Source organism: Eumetopias jubatus, unplaced genomic scaffold, assembly GCF_037043125.1.
Source record: "Eumetopias jubatus isolate StellerSeaLion01/CBP00866 unplaced genomic scaffold, mEumJub1_p1.0 scaffold_1, whole genome shotgun sequence".
Classification (NCBI taxonomy): domain Eukaryota; kingdom Metazoa; phylum Chordata; class Mammalia; order Carnivora; family Otariidae; genus Eumetopias; species Eumetopias jubatus.
The window spans coordinates 210,680,624-210,700,077 of record NW_028274807.1 but is presented as its reverse complement, the minus strand read 5'-3'; the positions used below and the strand labels follow the sequence as shown (position 1 = coordinate 210,700,077).

General features: G+C 54.1%; 1 protein-coding gene across 7 annotated transcripts in view; it reads left to right on the top strand.

The window, feature by feature from the left end:
• The window catches only part of DNM2 (dynamin 2), an 86,337-nt gene that overhangs the window by 46,867 nt on the left and 20,016 nt on the right, over positions 1–19,454 (top strand). For 4 of the 7 annotated variants that reach the window (XM_028088962.2, XM_028088958.2, XM_028088960.2 and 1 more), the window contains exons 5-12: positions 1,301–1,399; positions 5,097–5,257; positions 8,026–8,168; positions 10,627–10,762; positions 11,960–12,027; positions 12,638–12,776; positions 15,078–15,164; positions 17,236–17,306. In XM_028088962.2, coding sequence (XP_027944763.1) covers positions 1,301–1,399; positions 5,097–5,257; positions 8,026–8,168; positions 10,627–10,762; positions 11,960–12,027; positions 12,638–12,776; positions 15,078–15,164; positions 17,236–17,306 — 904 coding nt within the window. Of the gene's footprint in view, positions 1–1,300; positions 1,400–5,096; positions 5,258–8,025; positions 8,169–10,626; positions 10,763–11,959; positions 12,028–12,637; positions 12,777–13,966; positions 14,106–15,077; positions 15,165–17,235; positions 17,307–19,454 lie in introns of all 7 variants that reach the window. The other 3 variants (XM_028088961.2, XM_028088959.2, XM_028088956.2) reach the window with 1 other exon arrangement.

Sequence of the window (19,454 nt, the reverse complement as noted above, 5' to 3'; positions counted from 1 at the left end):
TCCCAGGAGAGGCCGCGCCTATCCGTGGGCCCCCCACAGCCTCCCTGTGCCCCTGGTCCAGTCCCATGGATAGAGCATGATTGTGACAGAGATGCCACAGAGGCTTGATCGGGTGTTGAGGAAATGGGCGTGGGTTCAGTTACACTTGTGAACTCAATGTTGGCTCTTTTTCTGACTTTGGAAGTGTTCATAATTATTACCCCCAAAATGTCACCGTTGTAAAACGCAGAATCTAAGAAGTGACCGCTCCTCTTCTCCTACAGAGATACCAGTGACCACACCTCGGAAATAGCCTCTCATAGCTTGTTCTCCTGTGTAAACTCACATTGAAAAAAATGCAGTTATCTTTCCTTATTTTTCTGTACGCTGTGTGTGTGTGTGCTTCCCTGTTATCATCGGGACACGTGTGCACAGCATCCACCAAGCTGGCCACTGTCACCTCTTTGTTCATAAATGATGCTCCAGTGAAATGCAGCGTTTCTGGTAGAGTCCAGGCCCCCAGACCCTCTCCCCAGTCCCCCAACTCTGCCTCTCCCCTCCCTGCCTGGCACAAGCTTTGTGGGTATTCACAGCTGTGGCCCCTTTGCCCTCCAAAAAGATGATGGCACCCCACAGCCGAATGTGAACAGGCAGGAGCACCAGGGAGAGCACAACTGTCAGCCCCTTGAAGTCCCCCTTAGCACCCTCTGGAGATCTCCCTGGGCTTCCTGTGTGTCACACATATGCACACGTACACACACACACAGGCACTATCACAGAGGATCTGTAGGCACGCCAGGGCCAGCTGATCTGTAGGCGAGCAGCTTCGCTAGGAGGGTTCCCTTGATTCGAGGTGACCTGGGGACAGGAGGAATCCGATGAGGTGGTTTCCAGAGTGGAATTTTGGCCATTCAGGTGCAAGGTAACCCTAGAAACCGTCGCCGTGGGTTTGCGTATGATGTTGGGACTTTGCGGGTAACTCAGAGAGCACAGCATGGAGACTGAGCCGGGATTTTGAGTTTCCATGAGGTCTCCCCCTGACACTGCAGCAGCAAGACACTGTCACAGGTCACAGGAATGACAATGACGGTGGCCAGTATTTACTGATTGCATGTTTGTCACAAGGCAGTTTATCTTCATGGACAACCCTCTGAGATTGGTGTGGCTTTTGTCTTCACTTGACATGAAGGAAACTGGGGTCCAGGCAGGTGACGTTATAGCTTGTTCCAGGTCTCACAGCTTGGAAGTGGGGACCCCACCCCCACCAGGCTGCCAGCCCAGGCTCCTCCCTCACGGCATCCTCTGACCTCGGCTCTTTCAGGCCTGCGGACCATCGGCGTCATCACCAAGCTCGACCTGATGGACGAAGGCACTGATGCCAGGGACATCCTGGAGAACAAGCTGCTCCCCTTGAGAAGAGGTGCGGTTGGGTGGGGAGCTGGGAGCCGTGGAGGGTGGTGGCTGGGAGGTGGTTCAAATGATAATGTTTTTGTCCTTATTGTTACCGAAACCTGGACCGATGCCTGGAAGTATGCACAAATAAGCACCTACCACTGCCTGTTTCCCCATGGCCTGGAGTCACTGCTTTTTCATAAGTCTTTTTCTTCTGATTTGTACACATTGACTTTCCAGTTACACAGTTAACACCTGCTCACTTGGGGAACATGAACAAACCTACAAGAAAAGGGAAACCAGAGTCATCCACAGCACCCCCTCTTCCACTAGTTCCTACCTTGTGGCTCTCCTCCCAAAAATGTTCCCCAGGATGCATAATTAATTAATTAATTAGCTTCTTTTCTTCCTTTTCCCTTCCTTTCCTTTCTCCCTCCCACCCTCCCTCCCTTCCTTCTGATTCATTTATTTATTTGCGAGAGGCTGGGTGGTGAGCAGAGAGAGAGAGAGTCTTAGGCAGACTCTGCATTGAGGTTGGAGCCCGACACACGGCTGGATCTCACGACCCTGAGATCACGACCCGAGCTTGAAACCAAGAGTTGGATGCTTAACTGACTGAGCCACCCAGGTGCCCCAGGATTCATAATTTTTATTAATATTCATGCTTACTTTCTATTTGAACATTTAAAAAACATTCTTGAAAGTAGAGAAGTACGAGGAGCCCCCATGGACCCAGCCTTAGTGTTATCAACTGTACACAGCTAATCTCGAATCCCTGAATGTCCTCCCCTTATTTGCTTCCTGGGGGATTACAAAGCAAATCCTTGGCATCATATCATTTTACACATAAATACCTAGGTTTCTGGTTGAATAGCTCTCCCACCAGCCCCTTTTTTTCCTCTTACACCATTTTTTGTGGAAGAAACCAGATCATGGCCCACACTTGGGATTGGGCCAATTGTTCCCTATAAATTGGTAGTTAAATCTAGATGGAGAACCTGATAAGGTTCAGGTTTAGGATCAAGTTTAGATCTTCTGACAGGAGTAGCCTAAATATTTTTCTTTTCAAAAAATTAGAATAGCAAATACTAAGTGTCTGTTACGTACTAGGCACTGCTCCGGGCTCTTGATGTGTGTGGGCGAGCTCATTGAATCCTGCTAACAATCCAGATTATGCGGTGGCTCTATTCCTGTCCCCATTTTATGGATGAAGAAACTGAGGCACAGAGAAGCTGAATGCCTTGCCCCAGCTCACAAAACTAGGATGTGACAGAGCTGGTTTGGAATGCTGGTTCTCAGTGTCCTGCCACTTTGTGACCTACTTTCCGTTTCACTTAGCAGAACAGCAGAGTGTTTCCCCATGACAGGCAAATATTCTTCAAGGTGACTTCAAGAGGTCCTGTGGAATCCCTTATATGAGGATTTGTTACTCAATCCTTATTTGTTGGACGCTGGGGTTATTGCTGTTTGTCACTGTGACATGGTGTTGAGTGTCCATCTAGGCTTTAATTTTTAAAAAAACTTTTCAGCCATTTTCTTAATTGCTTTCCTTTCTTGCCCCATTCCTTCTCTCGGGGGATCTGCTGTCAGCTGTAGGCACCCTCGGCACGCCATTTAGATCTTTTCCTTGGCCCCCACGGATTCCCTCCTCCAGGTGTGGGATGGGCGTGGGACAACATTCGGACCTTGGTTTCCAACCTTGCGCCATCCGTGCTGGGCCATTGAGTAAGAAGAGGTGGCTGCCAGGATCAGGAACCAAAGAGTGCCTCTGCGTCAGAGGTTTAGGAAGGAAGGGTTGGTGCTGAAGAGGGAAGCAGACCCCACATGTCCCCGTCCCCTCTGCCAGCCACCCCCACCCTGTGCTCTTCCCACATGTACTGGGGCCTAGATTTCTGTCCCCGGAGGATGCTACCTGGGCTCAGCATTGGTGCTGGGTGGCTGGATGACATGGGCCTAGTCAGCTTCCTTCCGCCCCCCTCACTGCTGTCTGCGTCTGCCCTCCTCTGCCCTCCCGTCTGTTTCTAAGAAAGTCAGCCCTTCCTCGTCCCGCTCTGGCTGGCTCCCGGCTTGTGCCCTCAGGCCTCCCACCCTCAGTGTTCTCCTCTTGTCCTGTGCCTTTTAGAATCTCCCGGCTGCATCCTTTTTCTTGGCTTACGGAAGACTCAGAGCTCCTGTGCTTTTAGGAACCAGAATCCCAGCCAGACCACTGTTTCTGCTCCCTGCTGTTTCTCCTGCTTACTGTTGTGTGGTTGATAGTGAGCTTGGGCTTCTCACCAGTCTGGGCTCACATCTGAGTTCTCCTGCGGCCCCTCTCTGTGACCTCACCTTGGTCATTTCCCCTCATCTGCAGAATGGACATAATGGCAAAGATGGAGAGAATGAAAGGTAACCAGTCCTGCACAAGGCTTGGCAGGATAAATGGCAGGCAGACACCACTCCCCTTCTCCCCAAGGGAAACCTTGAAACACCCCCCACTGAGAGCAGGGTATATCTGTGTGTATGGATCTCTTTGGGCCTTTTGCCACCTCTCCCCAGTCCACCTCTCCAACTTTCATTATGTCGATTGGGATGAAAACAATCCCCACATCTTTTTATTGAACACCTACCATGGGTCAGGCACTCGGCTGAGTTCTTGGTGTCCCATGACACCCACCCACACACCTGTACTGCTGGGCGCCTTGCATCCACACTCGGGGACCCGTGACTCTTCTGGCTTTTTTTTTTTTTTTTTAAGTGGGCTCAGTGCTCAGTGTGGAGCCCAACACGGGGCTTGAACCCACAACCCTGAGATCAAGACCCGAGCTGAGATCAAGAGTCGTACTCTGAACTGACTGAGCCACCCAGACGCCCCCATTCTGGTTTTTTGAACACTATCCCCATTCTCTTCTCTTCCAATTGCTTCATGTCCAAAGAAGGCAAATCTTTTCTTCACATTAGCATTTTGATTTTAAATCCTGTTTTCTATGATTAAAGAATTCTAGAATGGTTCTGAAGGTCGTCCAGCCCCGCCCACAAGTCCCATTTCTCATGTAGTCATGGTTACCATTTTCTTGTGTCTGATACAGAAAATTTTAACCCAAATACAATCATCTCTAAAAAGCTTCCCTCCTGTTGGCTCCAAAGCATTAGCCATCATTCCCACCTGCCTGCCATGTGTGGTTTTGGACTTTTTATTTACTTAATTTTATTTTTTATTTTTATTTTTTAAAAATATTTATTTATTTGACAGAGAGAGACATAGCGAGAGCAGGAAAACAAGCAGAGGGAGTGGGAGAGGGAGAAGCAGGCTTCCCGCCGAGCAGGGAGCCTGACGTGGGGCTCGATCCCAGGACCCTGGGATCATGACCTGAGCCGAAGGCAGACGCTTAAAGACTGAGCCACCCAGGTGCCCCTAGAACATGTTTTAATACCTGGCAAGATGAGCTGGTTCTTCTCCCCCTTCTTTCTTGAGGTGGTTTTCTTGTCTCTAAAGCTCAGTTTGGGGGTTTCATCTCCAGGGCTTTCCTCTGTACCCCACCTCACACCAGGCCGGGTGTCACCCCTCCTTCCTCCAGACATTTCTGTTGCTTTTCAGGACTGCTCTGTGTTCATGTTCTCTGCGTTTCTGAGGAAACGGTCCGGCTTGTGGCCCTGTCTGAGTGACCTATGGGACAGGGTCCATGGTGGGCATCCAGGCACCTTGGCCCGCCTGGCACTGCCCCTGCCCTGACTGACTGTCTCCACAGGCTACATCGGCGTGGTAAACCGCAGCCAGAAGGACATTGAGGGCAAGAAGGACATCCGCGCGGCGCTGGCGGCCGAGAGAAAGTTCTTCCTCTCCCACCCGGCCTACCGGCACATGGCCGACCGCATGGGCACTCCACACCTGCAGAAGACCCTGAATCAGGTACGGCCAGGGTTTTGTGCAGGTGCAGTCCGCTATGCTGCTGGCTGTGGTCCAGAGCAACATGGGTCCCAACCACATTTGATTCAGGGCCTGACGAAGGGGGGTGTTCCGTGAGTCTCTAGCGGCACTATTATCACCATTGCTGTTATTGTTGCTTTTATTTTAATTACAATTAAATACTTGGAATTATCTGATCAACATACCCAGAGGTTTGCATACAGTTCCTGGCGTCGGTGACCTGGTGACAATGGCCCAGCCCGCACCAAGGCAGGGTGCCCGGGAGCGCTGGACAGGACCTCAGCTGGAGGACTGTGGGGCCTGAGCCCTGCAGGGCCAAAGCCCAGCCCCACCTCTGATCGGGTGGCCCAGCCTGTCCGAGCCCCCGTCCCCTGGGTGTCAGCTGGAAACCATCACCGGCCGCTCTTTCTGTATTGGGAACGTATTCTCAGCATTCGAAAACCAAGAGCATGCTGTGAGGCGCCACCGTCTGCCCCCCCTCCCACCCACAGGGCCCACTGTCAACCTGGCCTGCACTTCTTTCTGTCCATAGAAGCAAAAAGGACTTTCGAGAATCATAGTTCTCCCTTTCTTAGCGTAAAGGATGACGTAGTCGTGGATGCCGCTTCCCCCCGCCCACCCCGCCCCGCTTTTGGGTTTTTCTGCTCAGTGCTATCTCCTGGAGCACTGGCCGTGCCGAAAAGTACCCTTCCTCGTTCTTTCTTGTGGCTGTGTCGTGGTCTCTGAACTCACGGGCCGCAGGCTGTCCTGCCAGTCTCTCTTTGGAGAGCGACCACGAAGGTGGCCGTTAATGTGAATACCATCGTACGGCTCGTGTGTGGATTTCTCTGGAGAGTAAAATTCCTGATGGGGGATTACATAGGCACGCTGTAACAGGCTGTGTCTGTCCTTAGGGTTGGTCCTGGTTTGTCCACCCAGGGTTGCAAGATGTGCCCTTTGGATACTTGATGGCAGCTTCCCGGAAGGGGGAGGAACTGAGAGCCACAGTCAGGCAGACGGTGGGGGCACAGTGGCAACACCCGAGTGGGGCTGTGTCCTCAGGGAAGGCATATTTCTAATGTGGGGGCGCAGCCTTGGAGCACGTCCCCAGATGAAGGCACGATCAGGGCTGAGGGAGCAATGGGGGCCAGGAAGAGCCAGTGCAGAACAGGAAGGCAGAGGGGGCAGCTGAAGGGAGCAAAGGGGATGGAATGTGTCCAGTGGGAGGAAGCAGTTGGTCTGGGCGAAGAAGGGAGAAGAAGGGAAGTAAAATGCCCCGCAGGTGGTGGAGGCCTCTGCTGAGGGCTGGCACGCAGGCGGGGGGCCTGGCTGGCCTCCGGAGGGCCTGGCTCTGCATCGTGGCACTTCCTGGAGCTGTGCCCACCCCCGCCCCACATTTCCCCGTGAGCACAACGGGGCTGCTCTTGTGCTCTAGGATGCTATCAGACACTGGGGCGAAGGTCTGCAGAGCGTGTAGCCTCCATGCCCCCCCCTTAAAGGCCTGCGGCTCCCACAGAGGGATCTGGGACGGGCTGCTGGGGCGGGGCCCCCAGCCACAGAGGACTTCAGCGGGGCCATCAGATTCATAAGCACAGAGTGTGGTGAGCTGGAGTGTGAGGCTCCCTCACACTTTTTTTGTAGCTTGAGGATGGATGCTAGTAAATTGTTGTCTGTTGTGGGAAAGATGGCGGCAAGTGCTTCTTTGCACTTTTAGGGTATTAGCTGCTTTTATGCTTTTGTTTTGTTCCCTCCCTTCCTCCCTCTCTCCCTTTCTGTCTCTCTTTCTCTCTATTAAAATAAAAAATAAAGTCATACAGCCCAAATATAGTGACTATCCCGTTTCTTCCCATGTGGTGCTGGGTCCTTTCCCCAGCGGGGGCCGGTGTCACCACTGACTGGGCTACCTTCTAGCGATGCTCAGGGCCCAGAGAGACCGCTGTGTCTGCAACACCCCCATCACTGCCTCCCTCTCCCTCCTCCCCTTCCTCTCCCCTTTCTTTCCCTTGCCTTCCCTTCCTTCTTTCCCTCCCTTAACAGCAGTATATTTTCTGTCCTCTCTCACGTTTTCCCTCACCCATCCTGAGGCTTATGCTGTAACGTTTTCTGCAGCGCTGCTTCCTCTTACAATTTGTGAGCAGTTAACAAATCCCCATGATTCCGAAGCAGAAGAGGCGAGGAGAAGGGGCCACAGGGAGAGGCCCCCTTTCTATCCGCCTGCCCCACTCCAGCCCTGCTTCCGCTTTTGCTTCCCGTGGAGCTTCCTTCTCTCTGTTTGGGCAGCTAAAACTACCTTCCTCATTTTCCCTGTCTCTCACAAGAAGGAAGCACATGATGTTACGTTCCTTTCACTGGGGAGCTGTTTCCATCTTAGTTTATAGGGCCTGTCCCCACGTCTCTCTGTCTGCCTGGTGTTCCATGGCCCACGTGGACCGTCACCCACCAGCCAGTCCTTCAGTGCGTGGGTCCTCGGGTGGCCTCCTGGGCCTCTCACCGGAGCACTTGTGGGGGGCTGTTGCTGGTTGGCACACGTGTCGTGTGGACCCTGCGGTGTGGACAGCCTGGTTAGCTGCCCAACGGGGGCCACCTCTCCTTGTCCCACGCGCTAGTGTGACTCCAGCCGGAGCGTTCCCTTGCTTTCTCCTGAGGCTGGGTGGTGTACTGGGCTCAGCGGGGCATCTCGGCATCGGTCCTTGGCAGGTGCCACAGGCCAGCCCCTTCCCGGCATCCCACCTGTCCTGACCTCTGACCTCTGGCCTCTCTCCCTCCCCCAGCAACTGACCAACCACATCAGGGAGTCGCTGCCAGCCCTGCGGAGCAAGCTGCAGAGCCAGCTGCTATCCCTGGAGAAGGAGGTGGAGGAGTATAAGAACTTCCGGCCCGATGACCCCACCCGCAAAACCAAAGCCTTGCTGCAGTACGTGCTCCCCCCTGCCCCCAAGCCCCCCAGCCTGGCTCATGGGGGCCTCCGCCCGGCCACAGGGTCCCAGGTCCAGGCTGGGTGCCGGTCGTCAGTTGTCCATCTCTTCACTTAGTGTAACATTTGTGGAGAGCCTCCTATGTGCCAGGCCCTGTCCTGAGCCCTGGGGTTGCCACAGTGAATGGGGCAGACAGCCATCCCTGCCCCGTGTGCTTAGGACGGGGATGGGGGAGGGATGGGACAGAAAATAAGTAAACAGGAAAACATGTCGTGCATTAAATGGTGAAATATTAATGTGGGGAAGGGGCTAGGGTGCCGGGATGGGCCTGGGGCTGCCATTTAAAGCAGTGGTCAAGAAGGCTGCGCTGAGACAGTGAGAGTCAGGAAAAGACCTGGAGAGGTCAGGGATGGGGGCCTGGCCAGTGCAAAGGCCCTGAGGCAGGACTGTGCCCTGCAGTGTTGGAGGAGGCTGTATGACAGAACAGAATGAGTGAGGGGCAAAGTGGAAGAGGGAAGGGGACGGGTCAGAGCATTCAGGTCTTTGTGGGCCACAGGGAGGAATGAGGCTTTTGCTCCAAGTAAGGTGGGAGCCATGGAGGGTTCTGAGCAGAGGAGGGATGGCCTGATTCAGGTATCATAGGCGCCCTCTGGTGGCTATGGGGAGGACAGACATGGGGGACTGGGGTGGGAGCTTGGCCCTGGGTCAGCTCTTTCTGCTCTGTCCTTGGAATTCTCACTCGGACCCTGAGTCAGTGCTCACTGTCCCAGCTCAGAGTTGTGGGGGACTCTTCACAGCCGTTCTGCTAGGAGGCAGGGGAGTAGTGTGCCCCACGATCCCAGGCGCTCGCTCTCTCTCTCTCTCTCTCTCTCTTTCTCTCTTTCTCTCTCTCTCTCAAGGCTTCTCTTGCCTCTTTATTCCCGGTTTCTGGACTGCCAGGAACCCTGGGCGCTTGGCTAGAGTGGGATCCAGAGACTCCCTGGCAGCTCATAAGGCAGATGGTGCCACCCATGTGGCTCCTCCCCTGGACACACCAGAGGGACACCGCCCGCAATGGCCACCATAACCCTGCTGTCCGTGTCTGTCTGTCCCCCTCCGCACCGCCACTCAGCACTGCATGGTGGAGGGTTCGGGGTGAGAATGCTTTTATGCTCAAACTTAACACTGTTTACTTCTTGTGGGCAAAGAGTTTCTTGGGATCTGAAATCACCCTGTGCCTGCCTTCCCACCGGGTGTTCAGGGAGAACCCCATTCACTGGCAGCCACGCTTGGCTGCCCCGGCATCTTGCAGGCATTGGCCGTGTTTGCACACGAGAGCTGGACATCTCTTTGCTAGCAAACTGTGCTTCGTGCTGTTGGCCCAGTGGGGGCTGGTCCCTCAATTGCAGCAGCTCCCCTTCAGGGCAGACTACATGCAGAACTTGAGAACATCAAGAATTTGGAGCGGGGAGGGCGCCTGGGTGGCTCAGTCGTTAAGCGTCTGTCTTCGGCTCAGGTCATGATCCCAGGGTCCTGGGATCGAGCCCCGCATTGGGCTCCCTGCTTGGCAGGAAGCCTGCTTCTCCCTCTCCCACTCCCCCTGCTTGTGTTCCTTCTCTCACTGTCTCTCTCTCTCTCTGTCAGATAAATAAATAAATAATCTTTAAAAAAAAATTTGGAGGGGGGCAGAGATACAGAAATGATTAAGGCAGACAGTGCAAGAAGCTGGGGAAACAACTAGAAATGCTAAGAAAAACTGAACACTAATAAATACTTTAGTTCTCCACTGCTCACATGGTCACAGTACTAATCAGCGACACTTGGAGACCTTTTTAAGGGCTGGGCTGGGTTCGAAGGGCCCATGTGCGGTATTAACATATTTCATCAATTATGTGAGCACTTTTTAAAAAGAAAAACATTTTAACGTTCCTGAATTCAGAAGTTTGAGGTGAATCACCATTAATTGGCTGCATTTTTTTCTTTTTTGTGGGGGTACAGACTAATAGTGCTCTTTAGGATTGGTGATTTCTTGGAGTTAATAAAATCTAGAAGTTCCTTGAATCCTCACAATGACCCCATGTGGGGACACTGTTAAAATCAACCCACTATGCAGAGGCTCAGAGGCTCAGAGGGGCAAAGACACCTGAATTGTGTGGAGGGGCTACCTTTTCACTCACAGTTCTGCCTGGTCAGGGCAGAGGTTGCTAAGCTGTGACCCCACCCCCCACTCTTACGATTTGCAAAATGGCAGTAAAAACTGCTACCCACCCATCACCGTAATGGGCCTGTAGAGTGGGCCTGGCGTGTTGTGATTGCATGCCGTAGGCAGTCCTGTAATTTATTTGTTTTGGTCTACACATACATCTTGCTGCTAAAAAAATGAAAAGGAGCATATAATCACGGCTTGACTCAGAGCATGATTCTGGAGCTGTGTCACAACCTTCCCCTCTGACATTCGGGTTCTCTTTTTCCTGGTAGGATGGTCCAGCAGTTTGGGGTGGACTTTGAAAAGAGGATCGAAGGCTCCGGAGACCAAGTGGACACGCTGGAGCTCTCCGGGGGTGCCCGAATCAATCGCATCTTCCATGAGCGGTTTCCCTTTGAGCTGGTGAAGGTAGCACTGCCGGGCTGGGCCCTCCTGACTCTGGTCAGGGCCTCCTCCCAGGCCAGGGGGTCTTGAGCTCCTCCCTCCGGGCTTCTGCCTACTGTGGGCGGAGGTGGTGAAGATGTCACCTTGGGGCTTCCTTCCCTGAGCCGACAGCTTCGAGGTGTGCAGCAGACCCATAGGAAAGTTCCATTTTTGCCCTCTGATGAAAACCAATACACATTCTTTGCAAAATACATAGAAATCATAGGTCAGTTCTCATGTGAAAATGTCCTCGTGGTGAAGGGGAAAAAAGGCAGGTTAAGGAGCCAACACGTATAGCGTAGCGTATAGATAATATTTACAACATCCTTCCACATGAAGGCTGTGTCTCGATGTGTGTCTTTGCATAGACAGATCTGCAAGAATACTCAAAAATGTCAGTTCTGGGATTTGAGATTTTTCTTGTTAATTTGCTTGAAGTTTTACACTTTTCATACATCATTTTTATGAAAACGAGTAAAATTATTTTCAATAAAAAATCAAAAGCTAAAGGGATGAAAACACCCGTAATCCTAGCATCTGCAGACAACTCCCGTTAGCATCTCGGTGTTTGCCCTTTCAGGATTATTTCTGTGCAAATGGGTAAGTCCCCAGCATACACACAACACAGCACATCTGCTCACTCATACTTGAAAAACAATTTATGTGTTTCTGTATCCTGCTTTTTTCATATGGTGGCCATCTTTCCAAACCAATCATTTACATTTCATGCATTGCTAATGGCAAGAGAATATCTTATGGATGTCCCATCATACATTGAACCAGTCTCCCATTATTAGACATTTAAGTTGTTTTCACATTTTTTAGCAGTTATGAATAGTTCTATGAACATAACTAATTCTTACGAATTCCTCGATGTAGGTTTCTAGACCGTTTAAAACTGCCTGAAAGTATAGTTATGTGTTTGGAGGTCCTTGATTGCCACTGCCAAACAGTCCATAAAAAAGTTTATGTGAATTCACGTTCCCTCTGAGAGAGAGTGAGAGTGTTCATTTCAAACCATCCTCGCTGAAATTGGGTTTTAATGTTTTTAAAAATTTTGGCCAGTGAAATAGTCTGCCATGTGAAAACAACCACACACAGGACATATGCTCCCCAAATACACACCCTTTGTGGGGGTGATGCAGGTACCACTTTGCATGTGAGTGATTTGTCTGCTCTCAGATGGAGTTTGACGAGAAGGATTTACGGCGCGAGATCAGCTACGCCATTAAGAACATCCATGGAGTCAGGCAAGTTCCAAGGGGAGAGCTGCCATGTTCCCTTCACCTCCGCGGCGCCACTCTCCAGCCAGTTGGTCTCCCATCCCTCCAGGTGCCCTGAGTGTGAGGCCTGGAGAGGGCTCCTGGGTGGTTTTCGGTAGCTTTAAGTCTCTCCCTGTGGGCCTCCAAGGGCACTCGAGGGCGGGTGTGCCGTGTTGTGTGGATCTGTTGAGGCCACAGGGCTGCTTGCCGCCCTTGGGTTAAATGTAGGTTAAACTGCCCAGTCAGTTGGTGTGAGCCCAGCTGAGAAAGCTCACTGTAGCTTTGCCCCCGGGGGGTTGCGGGGAGCCAGAGCTGAGTCACGATTACAGGAACCCAGCATGCGTCCCCATCACGGGTCCCCCGTGAGACTCCTAGGTCCCCTCTGTTATCTTACAAAAGTAGTCACTCTGGTTGTCCAGTCTTCCATCAACCCTGGGGTCCTCGGGTCATCCTGTGGGTTTCCAGGCAGTGGATGCAGGCATCCGACCCCCAGACCTTGACTCAGTCTCGGGGCCCTGGCCCGTGCCTATGAAATTGCTGACCGTGCTTTGTTTCTCTCTGACTTATCTCCCCTACCCCCGGGTACGGATGGTTTTAGGACCGGGCTCTTCACCCCGGACTTGGCATTCGAGGCCATTGTGAAAAAGCAGGTCGTCAAGCTGAAAGAGCCCTGTCTGAAATGTGTCGACCTGGTTATCCAGGAGCTAATCAATACAGTTAGGCAGTGTACCAGTAAGGTATTGGGCCCTTGGCAGGGTGACTCCTGGCCTTGGAAGCGGGGGTATGGGGGTTTGGTATCAGGCTCCCAGTGCTGCTCCAGCCTTTGCCCTTCCCCCCCCCAGATTGCCTCAGTTTCCAAGAATGTGGCCTTCTCCCTGGGGCTCGGGCGGCGGCGTTGGCCTGGGCGCAATGTCCGGGAGGGAGGGGGGTGCGCCAAGCCTCCAGAACTGGCCTGACTGGTGGGCAGGGCTCCCTGGGACCCTGATACCAAGCCTAGCATGTGTCTGATGGACGTGGGGGTTTCGTTGGGCTGTCGCTTTGCTGCCTTCTGGGAAGCAGAGAGGGACCCCGCGTCAGCTGTTGGAGGCCAAGCTCCCTGAATCCCCCCCAAGCCGTCACCCCTTCTTAATGAATGCCTGGCACCCTCAGGCTTTTCTGGAGCCAGCCACTTCTCTGTCCTCAAGGCACTAAGAGAGGTCCGAATGCTGACAGCAGACTGAGTGGGTGCCCAGCCCAGCAAAGCTGGCTCCGCTCCTTGATGCCTCCACCAGGAGCCCTGGCTCCCTCCGGGCGTGGAGCTCTCCCCCCAGGCAGCACGTCCTCCCAGCCACTAGGCCCCAGGCACCCGTGTGCTGGTGTTCACGGGCCACCATCTCTGGCCGGCGGGATGTGCTGGGCTCCCCCGCAGTCCTGGTTCCCGGGGCAGCACGCTTTGGCCGGACAGCTGAAGTCCTTCCCAGCGGGCGGTTTATGCTTGCACGTCCGCAGAAGCCCCAGAGCCCTGGGTCGGTCTCCTAAGGCAGGGAAACTCTGCTTGAGCCTTCTGTCTCAGTCTGGAAAAGCCCACATTTGCTTCTTAAGCTTCTTCGATTAGAAAAGGGAGAGAGAGAAAAACCTAGATGGGGTGGAGATTATTGTCCTAGAGTCCACTGTCACAGGTGTGAAAATTCGAGGGCTTCACGTTCCCTTTGCCGTCCGAATGGTGATACTGACCCCCTAGCCCCGCCCCGGCCCCAGCCTCCCCTCCGACCCAGGACTCCTCCTTGATCCGAAGCAGCTTCCGGGGCAAATGCGGGCACAGGCTCCTACTTGCATGTCACTAACCAGCTGACTCTCCTTTCTTCTCTCTCTGTCTCCCATCCCACGTGTGTGGCCTGCACTGTCCCTGGGTGTCTTTCTACCTCATCCCGCCCTCCGCATGACCCAGGACGGGGCTCTTCACCCCCGACATGGCCTTTGAAGCCATTGTGAAAAAACAGATTGTAAAGCTTAAAGAGCCGAGTTTGAAGTGTGTTGATCTCGTGGTCTCAGAGCTGGCCACGGTCATTAAAAAGTGTGCCGAGAAGGTAACCGAAGGTTTTGTTGTCACCTGCGCATTTGTCCCACATCTCCTCTCCCCCCATGTTAGTCTCCACCTGTGCATCTGGAAAGTCTGCCTCAGCAGGCACCCCCTTCCGTGGGCCACCTTTTGCTTGGCAACATCTCAACTTTGCCTGGCAGGCAAGAGGGGGGAGTTGCAGTGCCTGGGTGTTCCACGTTTCCAGTTTGGGCTCTGATGGGGACAGGAGGCCTGGGGTGTTGCCAGGGACGGTCACCAAGCAGGCAGTGGGGACAAGAGGCAGTGCCTGTTCCTGGAACCCCTAATTAGAGGAGGAGGGTCTCCACCCGTCACCCAGTGTGAACTGTGATTGGCGCGTGGATCTGCGAGTTCACGTGTTATGGGGCATTTCAGAGGCTTTCCACTAGTGACTTTAACCGTCCGCTCAGTTTTCCCCAACACGCGGACTTAACCCAGACCTCGGAGGGTGGGCTTCTCTTTGCGTTTGGTTCAGTTAGGATCGGGGAAGAGCCTTCTGTAAGGGGGTCCCTCTGAGGTAGATGGCCCAGATGCCACTCCCGTCATCTTAGAACAGGCGCTACTCACTCACGAGCTGGGCGAGAGTTCCCGCCCCACTGGCCCGCTGGCCCTGATTAGGCTTGGTGTCCTTGCTCTCACCCCTTGCTGGGCGGAGGGGGTGGCCGTCACTCTCGGGCAGTAGACACACACCACCCACTTTCCCTTGCCACTTTCCACCTTCAAATCCACTCTCAAGAAGCATCTCTGCTCGTGCGTGGGCGCCCTGTCACTCTGGCACACCGTGGCCCCACCGTCCCCTTCTTGTCTCCCAGCTAGGGCAGCTAGGAGACAGGAGTGCGGTGGGGACTCGGTAGGCCCGTCCCTGGTCACTCCCCTTCCCCCGTGTTCTCTCTGTGGTTCATGTTGTTTCCTGTGCCACGAGGACTCAACCAATGCCACCACCCCCCCCCCGGCCCCCCAGCTCAGCTCCTACCCCCGCTTGCGAGAAGAGACGGAGCGAATCGTCACTACCTACATCCGGGAACGGGAGGGGAGAACCAAGGACCAGGTAATTGGCTTTTTGTTTGATTTTTCGGGTATAATTTATGTGTGTAGTTTTTTGTTTTTTAAGATTTTATTTATTTATTTATTTATTAATGATTTTATTTATTTATTTATTAATGATTTTATTTATTTATTTGAGAGAGAGAGAATGAGAGATAGCACGAGAGGGAAGAGGGTCAGAGGGAGAAGCAGACTCCCTGCTGAGCAGGGAGCCCGATGCGGGACTCGATCCCGGGACTCCAGCCAGGATCATCACCTGAGCCGAAGGCAGTCGCTTAACCAACTGAGCCACCCAGGCACCCTGTGTGTAGTTTTTTTTTTTTATGTGCTTAAATCTTGAGCATACATTACCTTGAATAATGACAGATGCATAAAGCAAGGTGACCCCCACACTGTGACCCTCAAAATTCCTGTCCTTTGCCCCAACCCTAACCCCCAGGCCCTGGCAATGACTGGTCTGCTCCCTTGTCCAGAATGTCACTTAAATGGACCCCTGTAGTATGTAGCATCTTGGGTCTACCCTCCCTCACTCAGCATGGAGCGTTCAGGATTCATCCCTGTTGTATGGGGTGTTTGCGAAGGTTGTTGCTGTTGATTGCTCAGTGGTGTCCCGGGTGTGTGTGGACCACAGCTTATTTATCCATTCGCCCAGCAGAGGATGTGTGGGTGCTTTTTAGGTATCAACAGTTTTCTTGTGGAGACCGTCCAGGCACACACAAAGATGGAGAGTGGGGCCGGTCCCCACACCTCTGCGGCACGGGTCTCACCGGTCACGTGCCGAGTGAGCCCACGGCTGCCCTTTCGTCTCCGTAGGGCCCACGGCTGGTCTCAGTCCCTCCCCCGTGACCTCTTGGCAGGTGTTTGTTCAAACCAGAACAGGCCCCCGTGTTGTATTCAGTTGTGATGCCACCCCGTGTCACCCATCAGTGGAGCAGGACATGGCTCATTTGTCTTTCAGAGGGTCCCCCAGTCAACCTGCGCTCCAGCCCATGTGGCTTCTGTAGCCCGGAAGTTGTATCAAAAGCTTGAAAGATTCCAGTTTGTTTTGTTGTCGTCAGGGATGTGGCTGTCCTTTCGCCACGCCAGAGTGCCTGGTTGTCCCAGTGCCAGCACCTCTGGGCACTGGCCCAGGGCTCTGGCTCATTGAGCTCAGGCTTATAAAACCAGCAACCGTGGCTCCCATGCACAGAGCCCCCCAGCATTTTCCAGCAACCGCACAAGGTCCAAGTGCCTGGCATGTTTCACGCTTGAGTGCTCAGAGGCACAGTGAAATTACAGGAAGGGGCAGGGTGTTGTGTAAAGGCCTGTCCCTTAGCTGAGATGACCTCCTGACTGGCTCCTAGCTGCCTGGGTTTGTGTGTCCCATTCTCATGCCCTCACCTGGCCAAATTGCCTTCGCTGGGCTTTTGTTTGTTTCTTTTTTGTTTGTTTTCTTAAGATTTTATTTATCTGACACAGAGAGCGCACAAGCAGGGGGAGCGGCAGGGGGAGCGGCAGGCAGGGGAGAAGCAGGCTCCCCGCTGAGCAAGGAGCCCGATGCGGGGCTCGATCCCAGGACCTTGGGATCATGACCTGAGCCGAAGGCAGATGCTTAACTGACTGAGCCACTCAGGCGCCCCTGCCTTTGCTGTTTTAATGCAGCACTTAACAACACGCCAGGCGCTACTCTAAACATGCTGTGAATTATTTAACCCCATGCAGCCGGGCCTTTTGTTGCCCCTTTCCGTACTGTTCCGTAACCTGTGGCCAAGGGTCACACCACCAGGCAGGGCCTGAGCGAGACTGCAGCCCAGGTGGTCAGCCCCAGAGGCCGTGCCTGCACCCACCACACGGCTGCCTCACTTTGCTCTGTTGGCCCAGTCTTTCTTTCTTGTGAGGCCCTGAAGTTTCAAAGTACCCATGCCCCCTTCCCTCTGCAGATGTACCCCAAGGTATGTATGTGTGTTCCCAGGTCTCCTGCCAGGGAAGCAGTATGGTTCCAGCCCCCCCTGCTGGTGGGTGTGGGAAGGGCTCCCACCATTGCCATCCCCGCCAAGCTCAGCTCGGTGCTCATAGTTAACCCTGCTTTCTTCCAGATTCTCCTTCTGATTGACATCGAGCAGTCCTACATCAACACGAACCACGAGGACTTCATTGGATTTGCCAAGTATGTACTTTTCAGGACAGTGGCCGGTGGGTGGCACCAGTGCCTGCCCTCAGAGCCAGGCCCCAAGGGAGGTGGTCGAGTTGGCTTCCCTCAGCCGACTAGGGCAAGAGGGTCTTTCTGTCGGGGTACTGGGGTGAGACATGGAGCCGCCTGGGGGTATCTGGGAGCTTTCCTGGGCTAACAGCAGCCCCCATCCTCATTGTCCTCAACACACCTCCTGTGCGCCGACCTCTGGTCAGCCGCCTCGGGAAGGGTGAGGCTGGCAGCATGCTTTCCTTCCTGCGTGACTTCTCAGAGCCTTCCATAAACTTTCCCCAGCCTCCCCCATCTGCACTTGGCCCTTTCACGGAGCGTCTCACGGGCTCTGGGCTCCGACTCGGGGCTGCTCTCTGGGAGGTGCTGTCCAGGCCCTCCGTGGCTTCCATCTATACACCGTAGATTCAAAACTGGAACTTTCCATGGCACCTGGACAAGGGGCCAGCGCAGGGATCTCTGATTTGGGCATGATGTAGATGTAAATGCTGGCTGCCTCAAGCATCACTCGCTGACTCCCTCAGCCCCTGGGCCTGCCCTCAGCCAGCTTGGGCGTTATGTAGATTGTTCTGGTGGCTCCTGAAGGTCTTCTTGCCTGAGCCCAGCAGACTCACAGAATCAGCAGTAGCCAGCTTCCTTGCATTCACTTAGCAAGTATATCTGGTGTGTGTTCTCTGTGCCAGGCTCTGTGACACAGCAGTGAGCAAGCACAGACCCAGGTCCCCACCCTCAGAGGAAGGTCCCGTGCCAGAGACAGACATGCACCAAACCAGTTAAGACACAGTGCCGTCACTGCTGGGGTCAGGGCTGTGTGAGGCTTGTGTTGAGTCCGGAGGGCCACCTTCTGGCCTGGCCTCGGGGTTGCAGGGAGGCTTTCTTGTGGAGAAGTACCTGTTAGAGCCCAGTGTTGGGCTAGCTGTCTGGACAAGAGGATCTTTCGCTCAGGGGTCTCTGTGCTGGACTAAGCACTTCCTGGGTGGAACATTTATAATTGCACTCAACAGAGTTGGTCAGCTGATCTTTGCTGGGCACTTGGTAGGTGAGTGGAAGGAATGAATGAATGGACGAATGAAGGAGGGCATGATCAGAAGCTGCTCCCCATGCCCAGACGAGCCAAGGGCCCCGGTTGGGCCGTCCCTGCTATGGGAGGGCTGGGGGACCATGACCACGGGCCGCACCGCAGGTGCACCCCCTGCGCCTCTTCCCCCAGCAGCCAGGTGTGTGTGGGCTGAAAACGCTGGTCCCCCTCTTTGGTTTGCTGCTGTTTTCCTCACCTTGATGTCTCTGCTTCTCACACTTCATCCACAGTTCCTTCTCACAATCTCTCCTGTTTTTCCTTTGACCACTCCACTCTTTCCTCTGGATTCCTGGGCCTTCCCACTTCCCCCAGCTGTTATTATACTGAGCAGCTGGTGACCGGGTGGGTATTGCCTGCTGTGTGCCTTTTTCCTGGTGTGTGAACGGGGTCACCCTGGCTGGGTGCGGGAGCCCAGGGTGCCAGGCTCCGCCCAGCCCAGGCACAAGCCAGGGTCCCAGCCTTGGGGGCGGGGGGGATGTCCCCGGGGTCCCACTGGATAGCCTTGGAGCGCTGTCTTGGAGCCAGGCCCAGTGCGGGGCCTTTGGGGCAGGACGGTGAACAAGCCGCACTTGGCCTTGCCCTTTCAGAGCCCACAGGCTGGACACGTGTTCTTGAGCACTTTGTCACAAGGCAGACAAGAGTTGGAAAGGAGAGTAGGTGAGGGGCTGTAGGAAAGTGGAGCAAGGGATGGGGCCTAGAGAGACCGCCAGGTGACAGTCAGGGAACCCAAACAGTGTTGGAGACAAGGAAGGAAGGCCAAGAAGGAGTGAGGCATGGGGAAACCAAAGCAAGGTGGAGTTGACAGACCAGGCCCCCTTGCCAGGAGGGCCCTGCAGGCCGGGGGGAGGACTTTGGACTCCTTCCCCCCACCGTTCCCCACTCCCTCCCACCCCCCCATCCCCAATAGCAAGACATTCCTGATTGGGTAGAGGCAAGAGAAAGGGGCAGCTACATCAGCTGCCAGGGGAAGGTGGGAGCCAGGAAGCCCCTCGGAAGCAGCACATCCGGGACCTCACTGGCATCTAGCCATCACTGTG